This window comes from Leucoraja erinacea, unplaced genomic scaffold (assembly GCF_028641065.1).
Source record: "Leucoraja erinacea ecotype New England unplaced genomic scaffold, Leri_hhj_1 Leri_371S, whole genome shotgun sequence".
Lineage (NCBI taxonomy): Eukaryota > Metazoa > Chordata > Chondrichthyes > Rajiformes > Rajidae > Leucoraja > Leucoraja erinaceus.
This window is the reverse complement of record NW_026576272.1, coordinates 80,856-106,088: the sequence shown is the minus strand read 5'-3', so window position 1 is coordinate 106,088 and position 25,233 is coordinate 80,856. Positions and strand designations below refer to the sequence as shown.

General features: G+C 44.1%; 1 protein-coding gene across 2 annotated transcripts in view; it reads left to right on the top strand.

Annotated features, from left to right (window-relative positions):
* The window catches only part of LOC129693624 (myelin-associated glycoprotein-like), a 32,081-nt gene extending 11,860 nt beyond the window's left edge, over positions 1–20,221 (top strand). The window contains exons 3-7 of one of the 2 annotated variants that reach the window (XM_055630414.1): positions 2,911–3,270; positions 4,342–4,632; positions 9,325–9,585; positions 19,105–19,201; positions 19,971–20,221. In XM_055630414.1, coding sequence (XP_055486389.1) covers positions 2,911–3,270; positions 4,342–4,632; positions 9,325–9,585; positions 19,105–19,190 — 998 coding nt within the window. In that variant the 3' untranslated portion in view covers positions 19,191–19,201; positions 19,971–20,221. The remainder of the gene's footprint in view (positions 1–2,910; positions 3,271–4,341; positions 4,633–9,324; positions 9,586–19,104; positions 19,202–19,970) is intronic. The other variant, XM_055630415.1, reaches the window with a different exon arrangement.
* The last annotated feature ends 5,012 nt before the right edge of the window (positions 20,222–25,233 follow it).

Here is a 25,233-nt window from a genome sequence, read left to right as displayed (position 1 = left end):
TTTTGATTTTTGCCCTGGATTTGTCTGCCTGCCACTTTTACTTTTCACCTTGCTACCTATTGATTCTACCCTCATTGTACACCCCTCTGTCTCTCCGCTCACACATTTAAGAAACCCTTTTCCCTTTAACACCATCCTCAACTATCCCATTTGACACGCCACCCCCATTATTCAGTTTTAAACCACCCGTGTAGCAGTGGCAAACCTGCCTGCCGGAATGCTGGTCCCCCAACTCTTAAGATGCAATCCGTCCCTTTTGTAGAGTTCCCCCTTACTCCAAAACAGATCCCAGTGATCTAAGAATCTAAATCCCTGCCCTGTGCACCAGTTCCTCAGCCACACATTCAGGTCCCGTATCACCCTGTTCCTGCTCTCGCCAGCAGGAGGAACTGGAAGCAAGCCGGAGATAACAACCCTGGAGGTCCTGCTTTTCAGCATTTTTCCGAGCTCTCTAAAGTCACGCTGCAGAATATTCATCCCCTTCTTTCCGACATCGTTTGTGCCGACATGCACTACCACTTCCGGCTGTTCACCTTCGTCCTTGAGGATTTTCTGCACTCTGTCTGTGACATCCTGGATCCTGGCACCAGGAAGGCAGCACACCATCCTCTAGTCCCGTCTGTTGCCGCAGAAACCCCTGTCCGTACCTCTCACAATGGAGTCTCCCTCTACAATGGCGTTGCCTGACGTTGGCCTCTTTGGTTTTGGCTCAACAACCCTATTCGCATCACAGGCCAGTCTGCCGCTCAGTGCATAAACGTATTATGTCCCGGCAGCTTCTAAGTGGGTGAACCTGTTCACAAGAGGTACAACACCCGGGGACGTTTGCATTCCATGCTTCCCTCCCTTTCTCACTGTCTCCCACCTTCTCTCTTCCAGTACCATAGGTGTAACAATCTTACTGTAGGACATGTCGAGGAACGACTCCGTTTCTCGGACGAACCTGACGTCATCCACTTGCTTCTCCAGTTCCCCAACACGGCCCTTCAGGAGCTCTACCTGGATGCACTTCTCACATTTGTAGCAGCCAGAGGCACCAGCAGTGCCCTTGACCTCCCAAATACGGCAAGCATCACAGTGAATCAGCTTACCTGACATCTCCTTCTTTCGTCTCTCCCTCTGCAGTGGTTTGCGTAGCCTCCTCTCCGAAGACTCTCGAGCCAAAGACTCACACTTTACTCACAGGGCCGCTCACTCACTGCCGCTCCATAAGAGCAGTCTTGCTTATATTGACTGATCAATTGCCTAATTTACCAATTTACAAACCAAATTCCTCAGTTTTCAACTGTTTTCCCTGCTCTGACTCACTTCTCTCCTCCCACTTGGGCTAGAGCCAATCAGTGTTTTATCTTACCTTCTCCTGCTGTTGCTTCCAAATCTACAGCAGCTCAATAGGTGGAGTGCAGCCCAGGTTTACAAGGTTAATTCCCGGGATGGCGGGACAGTCACATGCAGAGAGAATGGAGCGGCTGGCGTTGTATACTCTGGAGTTTAGAAGATTAAGAGTGGATCGTATTGACGTATATAAGATAGTTAGATGCAGGAATGTTCCCGATGTTGGGGATTCCAGAACCAGGGGCCACAGTTTAAGAATAAGGAGTAAGCCATTTTGAACGGAGACGATGAAACACGTTTTCCTCACATAGAGTTGTGAATCTGTGGAATTCTCTGCGCCAGAGGGCGGTGGAGACCGATCCTCTGGATACTTTCAATTTAGAGCTACATAAGGTTCTTTAAAATTGCGTCGTCAGGGAATATGGGGAGAAGGAAGGTGATCCACCTGTCTACCTACTGATCTATCAATTAACGTACCTATTTATTTATTTATTTAAGTGCATGCTTATTGATTGATCGATTTGGTGGTTGCTTGCTGATTGATTGGTCGAGTGATCGATCGATTAAATGATCGATCTGTTGATTTATTGATTGGATGATTGATTGGTTGGTTTGTTAATCGATCGGTCGAGTGATGTATTGAATGATTGATTGATTGATTGATTGATTGGTTGATTGATTGATTGAATGAATGATTGATTGATTTATTGCTTGATTGCTTGATTGCTTGATTGCTTGATTGCTTGATTGATTGATTGATTGATTGATTGATTGATTGATTGATTGATTGATTGATTGATTGATTGGTTTATTGATTGATTGATTGATTATAGATCGATTGATTGATTGTTTGATTGTATGTATGAATGAATTAATTAATGAATGATGAATGAATGAACGATTGAATGATTGAATGAATGAATGCATGTGAATGAATGAATGATTGAATGAATGAAAGATTGATTGAATGCATGAATGAATAAATAAAAACAGGCCCGTAGTACAACATTGCCCACACCGGCCGACATGCCATTGTATACTACTCACACCTGCAATCCTTTGGCTCATATCCCTCCAACCCTGTCCTATCCATGTGCCTGTCGAATATTTTTTTCAACGTTGCAATAATCCCTGCGTCGACTACTTCCTCTGTCGTTTTGTACACCCACCAAGCCAAAGAAGTACAGGTTAATTGTCTTCTGTAAAATTGAAAATAGTCCTACTGTGTTGGATAGTGTTAGTGTGCGGGAATCGTTGGTCAGCACGGATATTGAGGGCTGTTACCGCTCTGTAACTGAACTAAATTGAACTAAACGAAACATTTTTTTGGAAAAAGGTACCACTCAGATTCATATTAAATGTCCCCCTTTCACCTTAAACCTATGAAAGTAGAGATGTTATTTTCGGAATTGTTTTTAATTATGTAAGCTATGTAATTGTATTAAATGTGCAACAGGTCAGAATTGTATTTGTTCTGTTGACGGTAGCTATGAATCATTCCAGTAGATTGTTGCTGTTTTGGTGGTTCCTGTCGCACCATTTAACACTGTCGTCAATTTATCTGCTTCACCATAGCAGGCGCGCAGTCGGGAGAATGGACAATGCGGGCTCTGCCCTGTCGGGCCATCAGGAAGTCTTGCGTGGTGATACCCTGTACGTTCGACTTCCCTTCGCGTCCTTACACCGCCGTTCACGGAGCGTGGTTCAAATACTGGAACTACTGGAAGTACACCGTGTATTACACCAGAGATCACAACTACGGGATGGCCGGGTTCAAGGGGAGGGCTGAAATCGTTGGTAACCTGGAAGACAAAGACTGCTCGCTGAGGATCAATCACCTCAGATCAGAAGATTCTGATGTGTACTACTTCTACGTGGAACTGGACGGCTTTGAAACTTACACCTACATACCCCCCGTCCAACTGCACGTTCTGGGTGAGGCCCCATCAAGGTTTACGTCCGCTATGCACACGTCCTTCAGAGTTGGTTTCGCTACGTTTTGAAATTTCCTTTCTCGAGCCTTTCTCACTCGCGAGGTTTAAAACGAATGTAGGAAGTGTGCAGCATTGGATAATTGCACAGCAATGTGAGCACGTATTGGGACAGCGACATTACAGAGGGCGAAATGTTCAAGGAGAGTGAGGTGCCAGTAACGGCTTGGCGGCCAACAAGTGTGGTTCTAGCGAGTGGTAGAGTCGCTGCCTCACAGCGCCAACGACGGGGGTTCCATCTTGTCTACGGGTGTTTTCTACGTGATCTTTGCACATTCTCCCTGGGAGTACGTGGGATTTCTTCGGTTGCTCCAGTTTACTGCCGCACTCCTCAGACGTACATGTCTGTAGGTTAATTGGCCAGGGAGGTAAACAACCTGTTTACAACCAGGAAAGCACCCTGGTGAAAATCCGCCGGTTGAACTGCTGTAATTCCTCGGACCTTACACAGTATAATGCTGGAGGCATGGCGATTTGTTCTCGGCGACACTCTTAGTAAATGTGATTAGTACATATAGAGAATAGGTAAATGGATAGATGGGTGAATAGATGGGTGGTTAGATGTTTCGGTAGATGGATAGATAGATGGATGGGTGGAGAGGCGGACAGATGGTGGTCAGGTTGTGGACGGATGGCTGGATAGATGGATGGCAGGTGGTTTTTTCAAATGATCGGAGAATAATAGCATGCCCCACTCTCTTGGTCAGATAAGTGGCTACAGATGGTGAATTCAGGAGCAAGAGAACACAAAATATTGCTGGAGTGACTCAGCGAGCAACATCAATGGAGTCAAAATGATGGTGTACAATTGGGTTGAGATTGTGCTTTCCATACCATCTCTTTCCCTCCACAAATGCTGCTCAGCAGGTGGTGTTCCATCAATAGTTTGTTCTTTGCTCCCTCCAGGGCAGTGCGTGTTAAGTCTAAAATATAACTCGCATCACCAGCCCCACCCCCACCCCCCTCCCACTTCAGACCTACATGTTGTTTCACTGTAAATCTTTCCAATCTCCAGATGTACCTGACAAACCCGAGATTTCAATCCCGGAAACTCTCAGCGAAGGGACCCCGGTGAGCATCCTCTGCAAAGCCCTCTACCCCTGTCCCGATCAACGCCCATCTCTCACCTGGAGTGAGCTGTCAAATTCCACCATCATTGTGCTTGGGGAGAAAACTAGCGGAGACATTTCCACTGTCTTGAATTTTACTCCTTCCGTCGCTCATCACGGGCAAACTGTTCGCTGTACGGTTGACTACTTTGATACGAGTCACAGACTGGCAAACTCCGTTACCCTGAATGTAACATGTAAGTATTGTTTTATAAAGTATTATAGTCAAAGTATTCAATCCGTACAGCAGAAAAACGGAACATTCCTTCAACCTTTTCCATGGAATCTAGTGGACTTTCTTTGGTCGTCGATCCCTATCCCTCGAAATCCTTCCCATCCATATATAATAATAATCTTATTTATATAGCACATTTTTAGTCAACTTGCATTGACCCCAAAGTGCTTCACATAATTACATTACATTTACACACAGGCAAGGGTGGGTGAAGTGTCTTGCCCCAAGGACACAACGACAGTATGCACTCCAAGCGGGATTCGAACCGGCTACCTTCCGGTCACCAGCCGAACACTTAGCCCATTGCGCCATCTGTCGTCCTATATATATGCAAAGCCGTATTTGAAAAGTTATAATTTTACTTCTTAGCTTCCCCAGGCAATGAGTTTCAGGTACGGATTACAATCTGCGATCGTCCAGTTTTAGAATCTTCTTCCACAGGTTAAATTTATGCGTGCACTAAAATACAATCAGCCGTCAGTCTACCGCCATAATTCAATACACGCAATTGACATCTTAATTATCTCCTTCTATTTCTGGGCAAAACCTCTAGGTGTACACATCAACGCCCATGATGAACATTTATATCAAGAGGATTGGAATAAAAAAAGAGATAGGTAACGCTGAGGCTCTATAAGTCGCTGATCAGACCGCATTTGGAGTACTGCGAGAACATGTGAGCCCCTTATCTAAAAAGGATGTGCTGGGTCCGAAGGAGGCATACAGGAATGATTCCAGGAATAGATGGGCTAGCATATGATGAGCGTTTGACAGCACTCAACCTCTACTCGCTGGAGTTTAAAAGGTTGAAGGGGGACCTCATTGGAATGTACAGAATAATGTAAGGCATGTACAGAGTGGGTATGGACAGTACGTTGCCACTGGTGGGAAAGTCTAAGACCAGAGGTCTTAGCCTCCGAATTAAAGGGCGTCCTTTTAGAATTGACGTGAGGAGGAACATCTTTAGTTATAAAGTAGTTGATCTATGGAACCCATAGCCACATAGGGCTGTGGAGGCCAAGTCAGTGGATATTTGAAGATATTCTTGATCAGAACGGGTGTCAAGGGTTTTGCGGTGAAGGCAGGAAAATGGGATGAGATCAGCCATGATTGAATGGCGGGATAGACTCTATGAGGCGAATGGCCTAATTGTACACCTATAACATGTGCGCTTATGACACCAACAACAGCATCGTGGTATCCCAAATGTTGTCGTCAATATCATTCCAAATGCGGTCAATCGTGCCAAACGTCTCTTGCCAATCTACCCACATAAACGCAAACCACTTTCAGGGAACTGCGCTCTAATTCCTATACCGGAATTGTGCACTACACATCTTGTCCGATAACTCTGTTGCAGTATCAGAGATTCGGTAAATCCAGCCCTGGCTTGACATAGGAAATTGAAACAGCTAACACTTGCCAGAGTATTATCTGTATTGTGAAAAACATCCCTTCAAAGAGGGAATTAAGGGACAGAAGTTTAGGGGTAACATGAGGGGGGACTTCTTTACTCAGAGAGTGATAGCTGTGTGGAATGAGCTTCCAGTGGAAGTGGTGGAGGCAGGTTCGAATTTATCATTTAAAAATAAATCGGATAGGCATATGGCTGGGAAAGGAACGGAGGGTTATGGCCTGAGTGCAGGTAGATGTGACTAGGGGAGAATAAGTGTTAGGCACGGACTAGAATGGCCGATATGGCCTGTTTCCGTGCTGTAATTGTTATATGGTTATATAGAGCATCACAAAGGAAAAGCAAGGTACGTGAATATGGCACAGTTGATGAAACGGTACCCTTCCTCACTCTCCATCCTTCCCCCACTCGTTGCACACGGTTCCCGTTCTCACCAAGCAAGCAGCTAACAACGGCCTGTTTCCTCTAACACTGTAACCTTTTTAATATATTTCATTCATTTGACCAATATCTCTCTACATCATCTATATTATTGCCTATAGCTCTCGTTTTCATTTCCCCTAACTAGTCTGAAGAAGGGTCTCGACCCGAAACGGCACCCATTCCTTCTCTCCAGTGATGCTTGCAGTCCCACTGAGTTACTCAAACATTTATGTCCATCATCTGGTTAAATCAGCATCTGCAGTTCCTTTTTACTCTTTGATTTACGGCTGCTCTTGGAAGAATGTGTACATCTCCCGTCCTTGAGGTCTTTGATTAGATCATAGTCAGCGAATTACATTTTATTTGTTATGCCATATGTCATGGTTAGACCACACTGAAGTACCGGACACGGATAGAATACACGGATTGTGGTGGATTAAGATAGAGTCATACAGCCCGATAGGCATAACTTACCACTGTCTACATTGATGGTTCACCTATCCTCGTTCCACCTGCCTGCATTTACCCCTTAATCATATAAACCTTTCCTAGCTATCTACCTGTCAAAATGCCTTTTATATGGTGCTCTAATTTCTGCCTCAATCAATTCTTGCGGTCGCTCGTTCATTACACCTACCATCCACCATGTAAACAGTTGTCCCTCAGTTTCCTATTATTTTCTTCTCCTCTCACATTAAACATACGTTCTCTGGTTCGTGTACCCTTACTTAGGAGAAGGGACTCCTTCTCTATTTACTCTATCTATTCCCCATACGATCGATATCACAGTTATAAGATCATCCCTCGTTCTCCTTTGCTCCAACGAAAGTAGTCCTAGCTTGCCAACCTTTCCTTTTTCGCTCAGGCAATATAGTCCTGGCAATATACTTGTGAGTCATCTCTACATTCTTTCAAGGTTCACAACATCTTCCTACAGCGGTGTGACCATAACTAAACAGTTCCGGAAATGGGGCCGCACCAATATTTTGCACATTAATAACATAACATCTTAACTTCTACAGGCATAACCCAAACCGATGAAGGCCAATGTACCGAAAGCCTTATTGACCAACGTAAATACCTGCGACGGCACGTTTAGTTAACTATGTACCTACACACCTTTGCACTAAGACATTGCCCAGCACCCTGCCTTTTACCGTGTGGATCTTGCTCTGGTTTGATTTACCAAAATGCAACACCTCGCATTTATCTGCATTGTATATCATTAACGATTCATCCGCCCCCTTCCCCAAATGGTCAAGTTTCTGCTGTCGTCTATATATTACTAAAACTCTCATCTTCTTTATGTTTCTGTGTGCGTGCGTGTCTGTGTGCGTGCCAAAGTGCTGCAGGAACTACGCCAAAAAGTACACGATAGGGCTGCAATTTTTGTACCACCTTACTCACAATTGTCTTACGTTTTTATCAAGTTTCGATCAGAGTTATGCTATATTTTACAAGTTATTCATTTTTAACTTCACATAATCTAGTTTGAGAAAGAATCACTTGAACTTGGTGTGGCAGATGCAGTGGAAGTTGCCAACTATGATGTCACAATGGGATCTCATTTACACAAATTGCCCGTGAGCAGTGCTTCACCCGACAATTACATCACAATGTAATATCATTTACATAAAGTGCCCATCATCGGTGTTCCACCCAGTGCAGTGAGAGATCTGTGACATTGTTGCTAGGAGTCGGAGGAATTGGGGAAGGGAGGAGGGGAAATGCTATTTAAACATTGTATTTAGTGGTGGAGTTGGATACGGGAGAAGTGATGAGTGGGGGAGCAGAGTGATATAGGGAGAGGAAGGGGGAAAGGGAGAGGAGAGAGGTTATGGAAAGATGGAGGGAGAGAGTGACTGAGGGTAGGAGAAATGAGAGGGAGGGAGAGGTGAGGGAGTGGAGCAGGAGATGAGGAGAGGGGATAGAAGAGGAAGGGTGAAGAGGACGGGGTAGTGTTGGGGAATGAGGGGAAATGAGCCGCGCCTGCGCATTTTGGGGCTATGCGTGAGTGGTGGAATACTGCGTTGGGGAATGAGGCCCAACGGGTCCCACTTGGTCTAGTTGTTTATAAATATCTTCGTTATCTATGACATGACCATGGTACAGTGATATCCCCAAACATATTGATCATACCTCGTATATCCCCATCAGATTGAAAACACTGCTTAGATCACAGCTGACGTGTCATTGTGCCGTTATGCTGGAAAGAGTACATGATGGAATTACGAGAATGATCCGAAGACTTGAGGGCCTGCGTTACAGGCAAAGGTTGTGCATGCTAGGACTTTATTTTTTGAAGCGCAGCAAGATAGCAAGATTTAGATTTAGATCCTGAGGGGTAACATAATCTCTCTCAGAGTATCCTGATTTTGGATCCTGATTCCTGGTACGCTTTACCTATTGGTAAATGTCCTTGCGATTATGAAAGTTTTAGCCCGTTGAACAGGTCAAGCCTTTGCGACGAAAGTCCTTCTATTATAGGGAGCTGATGATATATTTCCAAAGTGATGTGGGACGCGAGTAAAATGTAGGAGCTCCTCTCCCTTGCGTCCGAATCCTCGGTCAATATTGGCGGTAGAAGACGTAGCTTGCGGTCTCAATAGTTAACGACTTACATGCTGTAAGAGGTTGAAAGAGTGGACATAAATGATTGTTGTCGGAAGCAGTGTCGCTGTTTGGCTGGTGGATATTGTGGCAGTTAACTGAACTGCTTGTCCTCGTTGTTTGGCGGTTGCAAGACACACCACACGCAAGAGACGAAAGGTTTCAATTTCTATCCCGCTAACATGCTGATGACGTTGTGTTTCCAAGATTCCCCCCGGAACACGGTGGTCGAGTGGAACTTCAAAGAAGCCAACAGGATTTCCCTACGTTGTTCCAGTGACGCCAACCCCAGTGTCACTAGTTTCTCCTGGTTCAAGGTCACCCATGGCGTTGAGACTGATCTAAGGCGGGGAAGTCAAAATATCACCGTTCACCTTGAATCAGAAAAGGCAACTACATCCTACAGCTGCACGGCGACAAACGCTCTTGGGAGCTCACGGTCCGCGCCCGTGCGAGTCCACAGGCACCGTGAGTATTTGGTGTGACGGGTTGCTCCATCACGGATGACCGAGCCTTCGGTTACTTGGTATTTGAGCTGAGGACTTCCTCCTATAAATGTCAATTTCCGTCTATGCTAACCATCTACCGGTTTGACGCAGCTTATCCAATAATTCCTCACAGAGTGCTTTGGAAAAACGGTGACACAAGTACAGAAATAACCAAAACATTTACTGGTGCCTTTTCTACTGCCCCCCCCCCCCCCCCCCCCCCCCCCCGGATACTGGTTTTTAGTCTGAGAACCAACTCCACACATTGCTCCACCTACCGCCCCCAAGGCGATTAACTGTCAATAAAACTCAAACAAACCGCATCGATTGGTAACAATACTTAGACACAGGGCGATATCATTAGGACCCTTTAGTTTACCATGTCATGCCCATGATTGCGCAGAACCTAGATCCCTTAATGCCATTCTGATCGGTCAGCGGATAGGCAGAGCATCCTGGAGTAAACCAATGGGTCAGACAACATCTGTGGAGAAGAGGTATGGGTCATAGACCAGGTTGATCAGAGAACAATAAAGCATAGATCAAGCCCTTTGACGCACCATACCAAACATCAAGCCTCGAATTGTACACTGATCATTGCTCAATTCATTTCATTCCACATTCCCATCGACGCTTCGGTTTCCACTAGATGTTGAATGAGTAGCAGAATTTGGGCCATTGATGAAAATGTAAGCACATTAATTGTATTTCGCGTAAATGGGCAATTGGTGGTCGACATGCGTTTGCTCGGCCGAATTGCCTGGTTCACTATTCCATATCCCTATTGTACAATTATGGTCAGATTACACCACTCATCTATGCACCGGAGACAACCTACATCGTCCAATTGACCTATCAAACAACATGTGTATTGATTGGTGTAACTTAACGGATCCGGCAGTATATATGGAGAGAGGATAACAAACGTTTCCGGTCCGGACACTTCTTCAACGATTGTAGTGAGCACATGGGAGAGAAAGCTGGAAAAGAGGCGGTGCAGAACAAGTCAGATTGGTTACAAAAGGGTGGAGAAATCTGGAGGATAGTTGAAGGGGAGGAGGAGATCATATTGGTCGGTCAGCATTTAGAGTCCCTTTCAGTAGGATTCGGAACCTTTCTCCCGCAGTATCAGTTTCCAAAGCGCCACAATTTATGCAACATTTGGAAATGTACACACTTACTTACATACACTTACGTCCAAGGACAAGCATGGGTTTTGTTTACTGGAACGTTGAAAGCTCCGAACCCGAAACATATGTTCTCTCGTCTTTCACATTTCCTCTTTGCGAAAAAAGTATTTAACTTCACACGATGGATGCCTCTCATAGTTTTCTAGATCAATCAATGAATGGGCATTTGCATTAATGGAGGACGATTGTATAAACTCGTGTTTTTACCCCAAGACCTTGTAGAGGAAGCGGCCGTTGTGTCCTGGGCGCGATGCGCGAGATATCCCACCAACGTGACCTGCCGCGGCATTGTGCAATCCAACTCCCCCGTCAACGTCGCATGGGGATTCCTGAACCGGACCATCACGATGACGGACATGGCCGGGGGCGTCCAGGCAAATTGCGTTTGCGTCGGTTCGCTGGTGTTCAACACACTGATCGTCCGCGGGGTAAACCTGACGGTGGAGACTGTGAACGTCTCGGCATCCAACCCTCTGTGGCTGGTACCTTTGCAGGCAGAGCTGGAGGTCCAGACAGACGATGGGATGGGAGACGGTAAAAACTGAATGTAAAGATGAATGCGACGGAATTGGAAGAGGTTGCGGTTGGCGCGAGGGGAACGTGGCAAATTGGAGCAGCACCAGGTATTCCAGCCTCTTGCTATTTCAAACAACGCACGTAAATCTGGCTCGCCATGCGGCTCGAGAGACTCGGGTTAGTTCCGACCTCCGCCGTTGTCTGTGTGGAGTTTGCTAGTTCTCCGTGTGACTGCGTGTGAGATTTATACATCGCAGCAAAGTGCGCGGTCATGCAGTTTTCGAGTGGGAGTAACATCCTAGACTATTTTCGAAATGAGGAGAGGATCCAGAAACCGGAGGTGTAAAGGGCCTTGGGAGAGCTGGTGCAGGATTTACAAATTGATAATTTGCAAAATGAATCCCTAGTAAGTAAGCCAATGCAATGTTCTCATCTATTTTGTGAGGACTATTTTTGTTCCTCCCAAAACTGGTAAGTATGTTGAGGCTTGATGAGACACTGGCCAGTCAGCATTTGTAGTATTGTCAGCAATTTGGGGCATCTCTAAGCACATCTGAGGGGAGTTGCGTTTGCTTCGCACAAGTTCCATAGAAGGTTTGCGAGAATGATGCTGAGGTTGATTGGTGTAAAGTATGACGAGCGTTCCACGGCTCTGGGCCTCCACTCGCTGCATATTAGGGCGGGGGGGGGGGGGGGCTAATTGATACTTACCACACAATGAAGGGCATGAATGCAGTGGATATTGGAAAGATGTAACAACTGCTGAAAGAGTCCAGGCCAAGACGGCACAGCCTCAATATAAAATGTCGTGACTTTATAAAGGAAATGACATTTATTTTGCAGATGGTGGTGAATCTGTGGAAACCATTGCCACGGCTGTGGAGGCTGTCTTTGGGTATTTTAGAAGCGGAGGTTGATAGATCCTTTGTTTCTAAAGGTGTCAAAGGTTATGGGGAGAAGGCACGAGATTTGGTTTGAGAGGGAAAGACGGATCAGCCATTATTGAATGACGGAGTAGACACGATGGGCCAATTGCCCTCATTTTGCTTCCATGGCTGATGAACCAAGAAGGTGCCAATGGTGAGGATGTTGATATTTGTGATGAAATGCGCTATATCCACATCTCCCTGCAGTTTCTTGCGACGGTTAAGTTGGCAAATCAAGTTACGAGGCAGCGGATAGGAAGTTTCCTTCGTGCACATGTTAAAGCTGGTAAGAGACAGACATTGGCAAGACCCTGTGATGGAGCAGTTTGGTTATGACGAGAGAATGTTTTATTAGATTAGAGGAGGCAAGCAGGTAAATCATTCGGGGTATAGTTTGGGTTAAGATCGGATATAGATCGATTAGATGTATCAGTGTGTTACCTGAATTTATGATCCTTGGGTTGCACGGATGAGTTGCATTGGGTGGGAGTGTGGGAAAGAGGGTGGCCTATTGAGGCGAGGGGAAACAGTAGCCTATTCATTCAAGTACTTCATTTCAGGTAACATAGCGGTGAATCTTTTCTACATTTTCTCTAGTCTAATCCCGTTTTTGTTGGAGTGTAGGACACAAAAGAGGGAGGTGTAGGCGGTGGAGCGGTAGAGCTACATTCTACAAGCTACAGAGCAACAAAGGGTTTTGGTACGGGCGCTCTCTGCACTTTCTCCCCGTGGCCTGTGTAGGTTTTCTGTGGGGAGCTCCGGTTTCCTCCCACAAGCCAGAGGTGTGTAAGTCAATTAACTTTGCTTAAATGTAAATTGTCCCTAACGTGTAGGATAATGTTAGTGTGCGGAGATCGTCCTTCATGTTCAAACTCCCCTGCACCTTTTTGCCTTCCTGATTTCCTTCTTAACTCTGGCGGCACAGTCGCGCAGCGGTAGAGTACTGCATCTCAGCGACAGAGACCCAGGTTGGATCCTGACCACGGGTGCATGCCTGTATGGAATTCGTACGTTATCCCTGGGATCTGCGTGGGTATTTTCAGGGTCCTCCGGTTTCCTCCCTCACCCCAAAGACGTGCATGTTTGTAGGTTAATTAGCTTCAGTAAAACTGTACAATAGTATTTGTGTACGGGGTGATCGCTGGTCGGCGCGGACTCGGTTGGTCGAAGGACCTGTTTCCACGCTGTTTCTCTAAACTAAACTAACTATGCTTCTCTGTTCTCGAAACTCCTCTCAGCTGCCAACACTGCCCCATGACTTCTAAGTTTTCCTGAGAAGAGCTTCAATTTATCTCGTATTCCAAGCTTCCACACTCGCACCTACTTTGACGTTCACTCCAACATGAACATGCATGCCATAACATTCTTGTCATCACACGACAAAACGCATCACACGACCTGGACGTTCCATTAATCGCAAACAACCCACTCGAGTCAATTTTAACAAGTTTCTGTTAAATATCATAAAATATGCCGTTGCCCCAATTAACAATTTTATCTTGTGGACACGTTGCCTGTCGTCATTCGTATGTGTTCTAAAGCTGATAGAAGAGTGACCGCTGGTATCATAAAGCTCGCTCACGGCCACTTCAGTCACTTGGTCTTCCCAATGTATCAAAAGTAAATCGTGTTGCCCAATCCTTTGCAGGACCTTCGACATACTGCCCGAGGAAGCAATCATGGAAACATTTGACAAATTCCACTCAACGAAGTGAAACGTATTATGACAGTCCCTGTCCGCATTGCAACTTTCGAAATTCCCTGCAATGACAATCCTATTATCTCTGCAAATGCCTGCTACCTCCTGGGAAATGTGTTTTTGTAATCCCCGTTGACTGTTTGCCTTAGTGCACTCGCAACAAGGTTAACGTTCCCTTATTTGTTTCCAATTCCACCCTTACAGCAGCGCAGGACGAAGCATTAATATTGCCACCTCAGGCTACTGCCATGGCATTCTCATAGACATAGAAACATATATCAAAATAAAATCAGAATCACACATTATTCGCCAAGTATGTTTTGCAACATACAGGAATATAGATATGCAGCGTACACACATGACCTTCTACCTAATTTGCCCACAGTTCCCAACATGTCCCATCTACAATAATCCCACCTGTTTATATCCCTCTAAACCTGTTCTATCCATGTACCTGTCTAATTGTTTCTTCAAATTCGCAATACTCCCTGCATCAACTCCTTCCTCGGGCAGCTCGGTCCATATACCCACCAACCTTCGTGTGAAAAAGTTACTGATTTTCTATTTCAGAATCCTATTAATTCCTTCCCTCTTCACCTTAAATCTAGATTGTCTGGTTCTCGATTCCCGGCAATAGATCTATCCAATCTGTATAATTTCCAACTTGTTAACATATTTGCTGTAACATGGTGCCCAGAACCGAACACGATACTCTGAATCCGGTCTCACCAACATCTTAGAAATCTGATACACGACCTCCCGAGTTATTTCCTCAACGCTGTGACTAATGCAGGCCAAGGTTCGAACCCCCCTTTGTCCACCCTATCTACCTGTGATGTTACTTTAATGGAACTATGCACCCGAACTCCTAGATGTAAAGCAACATTTCCTCCTCTTTCCATCTTCATCTATCTCTCCTGAAGAACCACGATCGTGGAACATTACGCTGCCTGCCTTATTCTTCCCTTAACCGTGTTTTCGTAATGGCTGCCACATCCCAGTCGCTCGTACCTATCCACGTGCCCTGGTTGTCCGCCTTACCCGTAAAATCCCTCGAACTCAAATGAATGCAACTCAATCCAACAGTCCTTCCTCGCTCTTTGCCGTTCTCCAGCCTGGACTGTCCACTTAATTTTCACGCAACATCTTCCAAGCCGACTTGCAGCCTCTCACCTGCAACTGTCCTGTTTTGGTCCATCTACATTAAAACCACCCATGTAGCATTAGTTAACCTATTTATCAGGATTTTGGTTCCACGCCGGTTCAGGTGCAACTCGTCACTGTTGAAGAGATAAGGACCATACCAGAAATTAATTTAAATATCTTGTATATTAATTATTTGGACGAGGGGATTGGAGGACAAATGTGCGGATGATACGAAAACGGGTGGAAAGGCAGGTAGGGTAGAGAAGCGGGACCTCTGCAGAAGTACTTCGACAGGTCGGGAGTGTGGGCAGCGAAGTGGCAGATGGCATATAGCGTAGCAAAGTGTGGAGTCATGCCTTTTGGTGGCAGGATTAAATGCCTTGACCTTTTTTTTCTAAATGGGGGGAGAAACCATGTCAAGGGTCAAGAGAGTTTATTGTCATGTGTTCCTGACAGGACAATGAAACTCCTGCTTTGCTTCAGCACAACAGAACATAGTCGGCATTGCCAACAAAACGGATCCGTGTGTCCATATACCATTATATAGGTAAATACACACATGAATAAATAAACTGATAAGATGCAAATAACAGATAATGTGCTATTAATGTTCAGAGTTTGAACAGAGATTGAACCGGAAATCTGAGGTACAAATAAATTTGGGAGTGCTGGAGCAGGATTCCCAAAAAGTTGAAACGGTAGTGAACAAAGCAAATGCAATGCTAAAATGTATTTCTAGAGGGCTTGTGTACAAAAACTGGGATCCTCAGGGATCTGTGTTGGGTCCTTTGTTGTTTGTCATGTACATCAATGATCTGGATGAAGGGGTGGTAAATTGGATTAGTAAGTATGCAGATGATACCAAGATAGGGGGTGTTGTGGATAATGAAGAGGATTTCCAAAGTCTACAGAGTGATTTAGGCCATTTGGAAAAATGGGCTGAAAGATGGCAGATGGAGTTTAATGCTGATAAATGTGAGGTGCTACACCTTGGCAGGCCAAATCAAAATAGGACGTACATGGTAAATGGTAGGGAATTGAAGAATACAGTTGAACAGAGGGATCTGGGAATAACCGTGCATAGTTCCTTGAAGGTGGAATCTCATATAGATAGGGTGGTAAAGAAAGCTTTTTGTATGCTAGCCTTTATAAATCAGAGCATTGTGTATAGAAGCTGGGATGTAATGTTAAAATTGTACAAGACATTGGTGAGACCAAATCTGGAGTATGGCGTACAATTTTGGTCGCCCAATTATAGGAAGGATGTCAACAAAATAGAGAGAGTACAGAGGAGATTTACTAGAATGTTGCCTGGGTTTCAACAACTAAGTTACAGAGAAAGGTTGAATAAGTTAGGTCTTTATTCTCTGGAGCGCAGAAGGTTAAGGGGGGATTTGATAGAGGTCTTTAAAATGATGAGAGGGATAGACAGAGTTGATGTGGACAAGCTTTTCCCTTTGAGAATAGGGAAGATTCAAACACGAGGACATGACTTCAGAGTTAAGGGACAGAAGTTTAGGGGTAATATGAGGGGGAACTTCTTTACTCAGAGAGTGGTAGCGGTGTGGAATGAGCTTCCAGTGAAGGTGGTGGAGGCAGGTTCGTTGGTATCTTTTAAAAATAAATTGGATAGGCATATGGATGAGAAGGGAATGGAGGGTTATGGTATGAGTGCAGGCAGGTGGGACTAAGGGAAAATAATTGTTCGGCACGGACTTGTAGGGCAGAGATGGCCTGTTTCCGTGCTGTAATTGTTATGTGGTTATATGGTTATATGGTTAATGCTGAGGCTCAGTAAGGCACTGGTGGCTTACTTTTGGAATATCGTGAGCAATTTTGGGCACAATATCTGAGGAAGGACGTGTTGGCTGCGGAGAGTGTCCTGAGGTGACTTATAATAATGAGCCCATGAATTAGTTCATGGCCCCCTTGGGCTCTTTAATTTTTCTGTGCCCCCCCCCCCCCCCCCTGACATAATTAGCGGAAAAAAGTGGCTCCCTTCATTGAACCTGTGGACCCCTAAATCCCCATTTTTTCTGTGGCCCCCCTGAAATTTCCCATGGCCCCTTTGGGGCTTATGGCCCCAGGTTGGGAATCACTGGGCGTGTGTAGGCACTGTGATGAGCGTGTGTAGGCACTATTCTCGCTGGAGTTTTGCAAAAATGAGGGGGGGGGGGTCTCTTTGAAACATACAGTATAATAAAAGGCTTGGATAGAGTGGATGTGGAGAGGAGGTTTCCACATGTGGTGACCTAGGATTAGAGTTCATAGCTTCAGTACTAAAGGACGTTTAATTTGAGGAGACATTTGGTTACTCAGAGGGTGGTGAATCTGTAAACATATTTGCCACAGAATAATGTAGAGGCCACGTCAGTGGATATTGTTAAGGCAGAGATAGATAAAGTTTAGATTAGTATAGGGTCAGAGGTTATGGGAAGGCATTGGAATTGGGTGAGGAGAGAAACATAGATCAGCCATAAAGGCGCAATTGGCGCTAAACCGAATGGCCCAATTATACTCTATTATTTATGACCTAATGACAATATGAGAAATAATCCTAATTGTCCAAAACCTGAATCCCTGCCATCTGCACCAATTTCTCAGCCGTGCATTAATCTTTCCAATATTTCTGTTCCCACCCCCACAAGCACATAGCGCCGGGAGTTACCCTGTATGTCCTGCTTTGAACCCTTTGGCTAACAACCTATATGCACCTCATCACTTTTCCTATCCAGGTCGTGTGTGCTAGCTTGGGCAACTAATTCTGGTTGCCAACCTCCCCCTTGGGAAAGTTATGTAGCTGTGTGGAGACATCCAGGATCCTGGCCACAGAGAAGCAACTCATCTGGAATATTGATTGCCTCCATAGAATCCCCTGTTCGCCCGCCATAACTGAGGAGTCTCCTGCCACGAAGACTCCCTGCGTGACATACCCTTCCCCACTGCGCATAACGGTCAGGTTCTGTGCTATAGAGCTGACATTCTGATATGGATCTCGTCAGGCCGAGGAAATTGATCAGACGTTTTTTCCAAAGCTCTTTCTTTTGCAATGTTGATATTTGTTTCTGGATAGCACTGCCCCCTCTTCTGATATTAGTAGGTGTTAGATTCTTCTTAACCGCTAATACAGAAGAGATGGATGCATTTAAATCCTCTCCAATTTCCCGTTGTTCCACACACAGCTTACTTTATAGACATTTAAGTGGGCCTAGGTGGTACACATACGTTACAAACAATAGGGTAACTGAGGAGACGACAGGGTCACTGAAAGACAAAGGGCGAAATGCACGCGTAAAGCAAGAGGTAGTATAAGTGTAGGTTGTAAAGATATTTAAGAAAGGTAAGGTTAATCTAAGGCGGTAGTCGAAGAAGTGATGATGTTTGGAAAGATGTGGTATTGTTTTTCAAGAACATTAAGATGGATGGCTTGCAAAGTCTAACGAGCTCTATCCCAAGTATTTGTGCGAAGGAAATTACGCGATTACCGCCAGCTGGCAGAGTATGTCATAGAGTGATAACGCGTGGAAACAGCCCCTGCGTCACAAGTTGCCCACACCAGCCAACCTATCGCAGCTACACTAGCCCCACCTGCCTGCGTTTGGTCCATATCCCACTAAACCTGTCCTGTCCACGTACCTGTCTAACGGTGGCTTAACCGTCATGAAAGTCCCAGCATCAACTACCTCATCTGGCAGCTTGTTCCATACACGCATCACCATTTGTGTGCAAGGAAAGAGGTTTCTTACATTCGTCTTACAAACTTAATTTCCCTCTTTTTCAGGTGCAACACATTCCAGTTCTACGGGTCACTATTGCCACAAACGAGATCCCAATGCTCCAAGAACCAGAATTCTCCCCCCTGCCCCTCAGCCACACACTCGTTCACCTAATCCTTTTCTCTCCACACTCACTAGAAGGTGACACAGCAATCCCGAGACTACAGTCCAAGAGACCCTGATCTTCCCATTGTTTCTTAATTCCCTATCGTCACTCTACATGACCTAGTAACTATTCCTGTCTAGGTCGGTGGCTACAAAGTGGACGAAGATCTCCTGCTGCTCAACATTACCTTTCAGATTGTCCCGTGCTCGCCCAGAAACAGTATTGACGTCATAACTAGTGAGGTTCAAAACATTCATCAATGTACTGGGTTGGGTTAATTGGATACTGTTAATCGCTCCTGATGTGCGTGGGCTTGAGTTTCGGGACCTGCCGGGAAGTTGATGAGAATGTGGAACGAATAATCTGGTATTCGTAGAGGACACGTATTAGTGGGAATTTGTCGGGCTGAGGCCTGAAGTCATGACTTTCTTTATGAGGGGGGAGGGGGGGGAGAAGGAGGAAAGAGCGAGAGAGAAAGGAAGAGAGAGTGGGAGGTGAAGGGGGGGAGAGAAAGGGAGGGAAGGAGGACGGGACGGATGGAGACGGCGGGAGAACGGGAGGGATGGACAGAGGGAGGAAGAGAGAGAGAGAGAGAGAGAGAGAAAGGGAGAGAGATCAAGGGAGGGGGAGAAGGAAGAAGAGAGTGAGGGGAGAGGGAGGGCGAAAGGGAGAAAGATAGAGATAGGTCTCAGTGTAGAACATTTAGAAATAAATATTGGAATAGAGAGAGAAAGCGTCAGGGCGAGTGGGAAGCGAACAAGAGTATCAAGACTGCAGCCCCTTGACCTGCTTCTGACATTGGTAAATATTCAGAAGGCACGCAATCAGTCAGCGCTGTTGCCAAAACTGACACGAACACCGTGTCCTGTTCACAAACTCGCGGCTATCGACCTTTCAGTGTCAATAGTTTATGACATCAATTGCAGTTGGAAATTTCCACCCCAGCATAACATATTAAATCCAGAATTTGTCAACTGTAGCACTGCTATTTCTGTTTCGATTCCAGGAGAAAGTGAGATAAGAAGAGAATGAAAAGCGCCACATAAACCAATATCATGAATCAAGAATCAAAAGGCTTTAACTGTCGTATGCACAGTCAATTGAACAACGAAATTCGTTTTTGCGCAGCGGCATAACAGATCTTCATGCTCTACGCTAATAGATGATATCAATGAAACAAATAACCAATAATGTAATTATCACAATACAAATGAAATAAACAAAATGAGTGCAACCAAAGACTCCGACCACGATTTGTGCGAAAACGTTCTCCCTCAGATGCTTATTAAATATTTTCATCTTCGACTTAAACCTATGTCCTCTGGTTCTCGGTTCACCTACTCTGGACAAGCGACTATGTGCATCTGCCCGATCTATTCCTCTCGTGATTTTATAGACCTCTATAAGATCACCCCTCATCCTCCATGCGCGCCAGGGAATTTCTATTCCCAGTCTTCTCAACCCATCCCTGCAGCTCAGACCATCTGGTTCTGGCAATATCCTCGTCAATCTTCTCTGTACCCTTTCCAGCTTGACATCTTTCCAATAACTTGTTGCCAAGGACTGAACACAATACTCTAAATGTGGCCTCACCAACGTCTTATACCACTTACGTTAGTTAGCTCCACCCATTTTCTACACATAGGCGGCAATTTACGGTGGCCTATCAAAGCTGCAGTCTTTGGAATGCGAGAGGAAACGACAACTGACGAAGAATCACACGAGGACACAGTGAGAACATGCAAACTCCACACAGGCAGCAATCGAGGTAAGGATCAAAGCAGGGTCTTTGGAACAACTGTACCCGCCTCGTCACTGTGCCGCAGTGTGAAACAGCCTGACGGTTGTCATGGAAACAGGACCTTCGGCCCAACGAGCCAACGCTGAACATAGTCAGAATATATATTTTTTTTCATCACTTAAATTTTATTGATTTTTAAGAGATATTTTCAAAACAGTGCAACACCATCACCATAAATAAAACAAAGTAAGAAAAACAGCAATCAAAATAAAAAAATAAGTAGATGGGGGAAACAAAAGTAAATTAAAAAAAAATGGAATAAGATCGTGTGGTTCACTTACCAAATTAAAAAAAGAAAAACCATTACATTGATTAGTTATCTGGAGATAATTTAACATTCATACAAACATACCATCTAGTTCTATATAACGCAATCTTCCCATATCTTGCTCGGCATTTATCTAATTGTGTGTCATGGTTCAAATAAACAGTCCGTTTTTCCCAGATCTTCTCAAATAAATTCTCCTTGGCTCTCAAGGAATATGTCAATTTCTCCATATTAAAGATGTCTCGCACAATTTCTAACCACTGTTCCTGTTTTGGACTTTTTTCATTAAGCCACTGCCTGGTAATGGCCTTCTTACTTGCTGCAAGCAAAACTTTAATCAAATATGTATCTTCTATTTTTACTCTATCTTTAATACGCCCCAGATACATCACAGGGCAGGTATTTGGGATTTTATAACCCAAGATATTATTTACAGCTGCATTAACATTTTCCCAGTATGGCCTTATCTTTACACAGTTCCAGAAAATATGCAAGTGGTCTGCCTCCGTACTCCCACACAGCCTCCAACAGTGTTGTTGGACAGCAAGTTGTCTGATTTTTATTTTGGGTGTTATAAAAAAGCGAGATAGATTATTCCAGCAAAATTCTCTCCATAGTGAGCTTGTGGATGAACATTGTGTTTCACACATTTGATACCATTCTTCTTCTGTTATTTGAATCTTTAATTCTGCTTCCCATTTTGTTTTTATGTAGAGCGTTGATTCTCCCCCGCTTTCCACCAGAGCTTGGTAGAAAGCAGAGATGACCCCGAGACCCCTTCTGTTTGTATGCATCCACAATCACCTTGATCACATTATTTGATGTTTCGTCTAGTTCTGGCCTTATCTCGTTTATAAAGTAAACTCTTAATTGCAAGTATCTAAAAAAAAATCTTTGTTTTCGAGACCATACGTTGACTTTAAATCTTGGAAGCTCATAAACTCGCCATTTTCTGAAACTGTATACATTGCCGTTATGCCTTTTTGTGCCCATTCTTTGAATCTTGAATCATATACCCCTGGGTTAAACTTTGCGTCATATGCGAACCACTTCAATGCGTGAACCCCTCTTTTTAATTTGTATTTTTCCACTATAACATTCCATATTTCTAACGTAAATGCTACTATTGGATCCATAGCATGTCTCAAAGCCCCTCTCAGATATTTGTCACCAACCAAAATCTGGGTCTGGTAACCCTGTATCTCCCTTTCCATTTCTTTCCATCGAGATTCATAATCAGGTCTACACCAACAAGCCAGAGGTCTGAGTTGAGCTGCATAAAAGTATTTCCTCAGATTTACTAGAATGTTGCCTGGGTTTCAGCAACTAAGTTACAGAGAAAGGTTGAACAAGTTAGGGCTTTATTCTTTGGAGCGCAGAAGGTTAAGGGGGGACTTGATAGAGGTTTTTTAAATGATGAGAGGAATAGACAGAGTTGACGTGGAAAAGCTTTTCCCACTGAGAGTAGGGAAGATTCAAACAAGGGGACATGACATGAGAATTAAGGGACTGAAGTTTAGGTGTAACATGAGGGGGAACTTATTTACTCAGAGAGTGGTAGCTGTGTGGAATGAGCTTCCAGTGAAGGTGGTGGAGGCAGGTTCGTTTTTATCATTTAAAAATAAATTGGATAGTTATATGGATGGGAAGGGAATGGAGGGTTATGGTCTGAGCGTAGGTATATGGGACTAGGGGAGATTATGTGTTCGGGCACGGACTAGAAGGGTCGAGATGGCCTGTTTCCGTGCTGTAATTGTTATATGGTTATATGGTTATATTTGGTAAAGCCATTCCACCCTTGATTTTCAGCAGTTGAAGTGTTGTTAATTTTATTCTTGGTTTCTTGCTATTCCAAACGAATCTAGAGATCATTTTATCCCAGGCTGTGAATTTATCTCGTGGAACATTAATTGGGAGAGATTGGAATAAATATAGTAGTTTAGGTAGGATATTCATTTTTACCGTTTGTATTCTGGCACTGAAGTCGATCACCTCTCAACATCCTTTTTGATGTTTTCTTCAATTTTGTTATAATTAGTTGCAAACAAGTTGGAAAGTGTTTTGGTTATAGTTACACCAAGATACTGCATTGTTTTAGAGTTCCATTTCAGATTATATGCATCTCTGATTTGTTGGGATGGAGAATAATTGAATGAAAGAATTCGTGTTTTTGTTATATTCAATTTATACCCTGAGTAGTATCCATATGTTTCAAATAGGTTCATTAGATTTGGGAGACATATATCTGGTCGTTCAAGAAAAATAATGATATCATCAGCGAAAATACCAATTATATGTTCTTTCCCCCTATTTTGAGCCCCTGCAGGTCTTATCTCTGCCTTATTGCTTGTGCTAAGGGTTCGATATACAAAACAAAGAGAATAGGAGAAAGACAGCATCCTTGCCTTGTGCCCCTCTCTAAATTGATCATTTTTGATATGTTTCCATTTACCTTCATCCTAGCTGTAGGCTCCTGATATATTGTTTTAATACACCAAATTGCATCTTCATTGAAACCAAATCGCCTCAGTACTTCATATAAGAATACCCAACTAACACTATCAAAGGCTTTTTCTGCATCTAAACTAACCAGGACCATATTTGTATCATTTTTTTTAGCATTATCCACAATGTGGAGGGTTCTTCTAATACTATCCTGTGTTTGACGCCCCCCGAATAAATCCAGTTTGGTCTTCATTAATCAGATCTGGTACAAAAGTCTCGAGTCTTTTGCAAATGATTGAGGTAAATAGTTCGTAGTCTACATTTAAAATTGAGATTGGCCTGAAATTTTTACATTGCTCTTTGTCTTTGCCTTCCTTGGGTAAAACGGTAATAATTGCTTCCTTCCATGATGGGGGAGACCAGCCCTCTTTAAGGGTCCAGTTAAAGCAAGACAGGAGCAGAGGTGATAGCTCTTTCTTAAAGGCCTTGTACCATTCTGGTGGAAACCCATCGCTGCCTGGTGATTTACTAGCCTTGAATCTACTGATTGCAGCTTCAAGCTCCTTAACCGTAAATTGTGACGTAATGGTATTATTTTGTGTCTCACCAATGGATGGCAGATCAAGTGAGTTAAGAAAACTTCTCATTGTCCTTTCGTCAGCTGATGGTGGTTTAGAATAGAGTTTCTTATAGTATTCTTCAAATCTTCTTTCTATCTCACCTGGCTCATGTGATAATCGATTGGTTTTAGGATCTCTTATTTTATGAATTGTATTAGAGGCCTGCTGTTTACGCAGGCGTCTGGCCAGGAGTCTAGTTGCTTTTGGACCTGCTTCATAATAGGTCTGTTTTACGAATCTTGCCCTTTTTTCCATATCTCCCCTGAGGATCTAATCTATCCCCCCCCTTTTTTTTATCCTTAATCTGTTTTAGTACCAACTGATCCGGTATGTTTTTTATGTTTTATCTCCAATTCTTTCAGTTTTTCTACTTTATGTTGATACATAGCTGGCCGGGCCTTTTTTTGTGATGTTGTCAGGGCGATCAGCTTTCCACGTATAACTGCCTTCATAGCATCCCACAGTATTACAGGATCCACATCCCCGTTATCATTCTCTTCTATGTACCTTTTTTATCTCTTCCCTTAATTGTTCCACATTTGCCTTATTATTCAAAATACCCACATCGAGCCTCCAAACAGTATTTCTTTTTCTAGTATTCAGGTGTACTGTCAAGCTGATCGCACTGTGATCAGATACATCTGCCATCCGATTCTACACTGTGATACTGTGACTTTCTCCCGTATTCATTAAAAAGTAGTCAATCCCGGAGTAGACCGAGTGAGGTACCGAATAGTGTGCGTAGTCTCTTTCTAAAGGGTGAAGTTCTCTCCAAACATAAATTAGGCCAATTTCCTGTACTGATGTGTTAATAAATTTGGTGAGATGCATCTTGGGTTATTTTTAGGCTTGTTGTATCCAAATTATGATACATGACCACATTGAAGTCCCCTCCACATATCAAAATACCTTCAGTCTCTAAAGCAATAATGTCAAACAGAGTTTTGAAAAAACATTTGCTACTCTCTGGGGGGGGGGGGGGGGGGGGGGGGGGGGGGGGGGGGGGGGGGGGGCATATACATTGATCAGTGTCACGACTTTGTTTTCCAACTTTTCTTTAACTAATACATACCTTCCCTCTTTGACCCTGACTTCTTTATGGCATTCAAATTGGACTGCATTTGTGATAAGGATA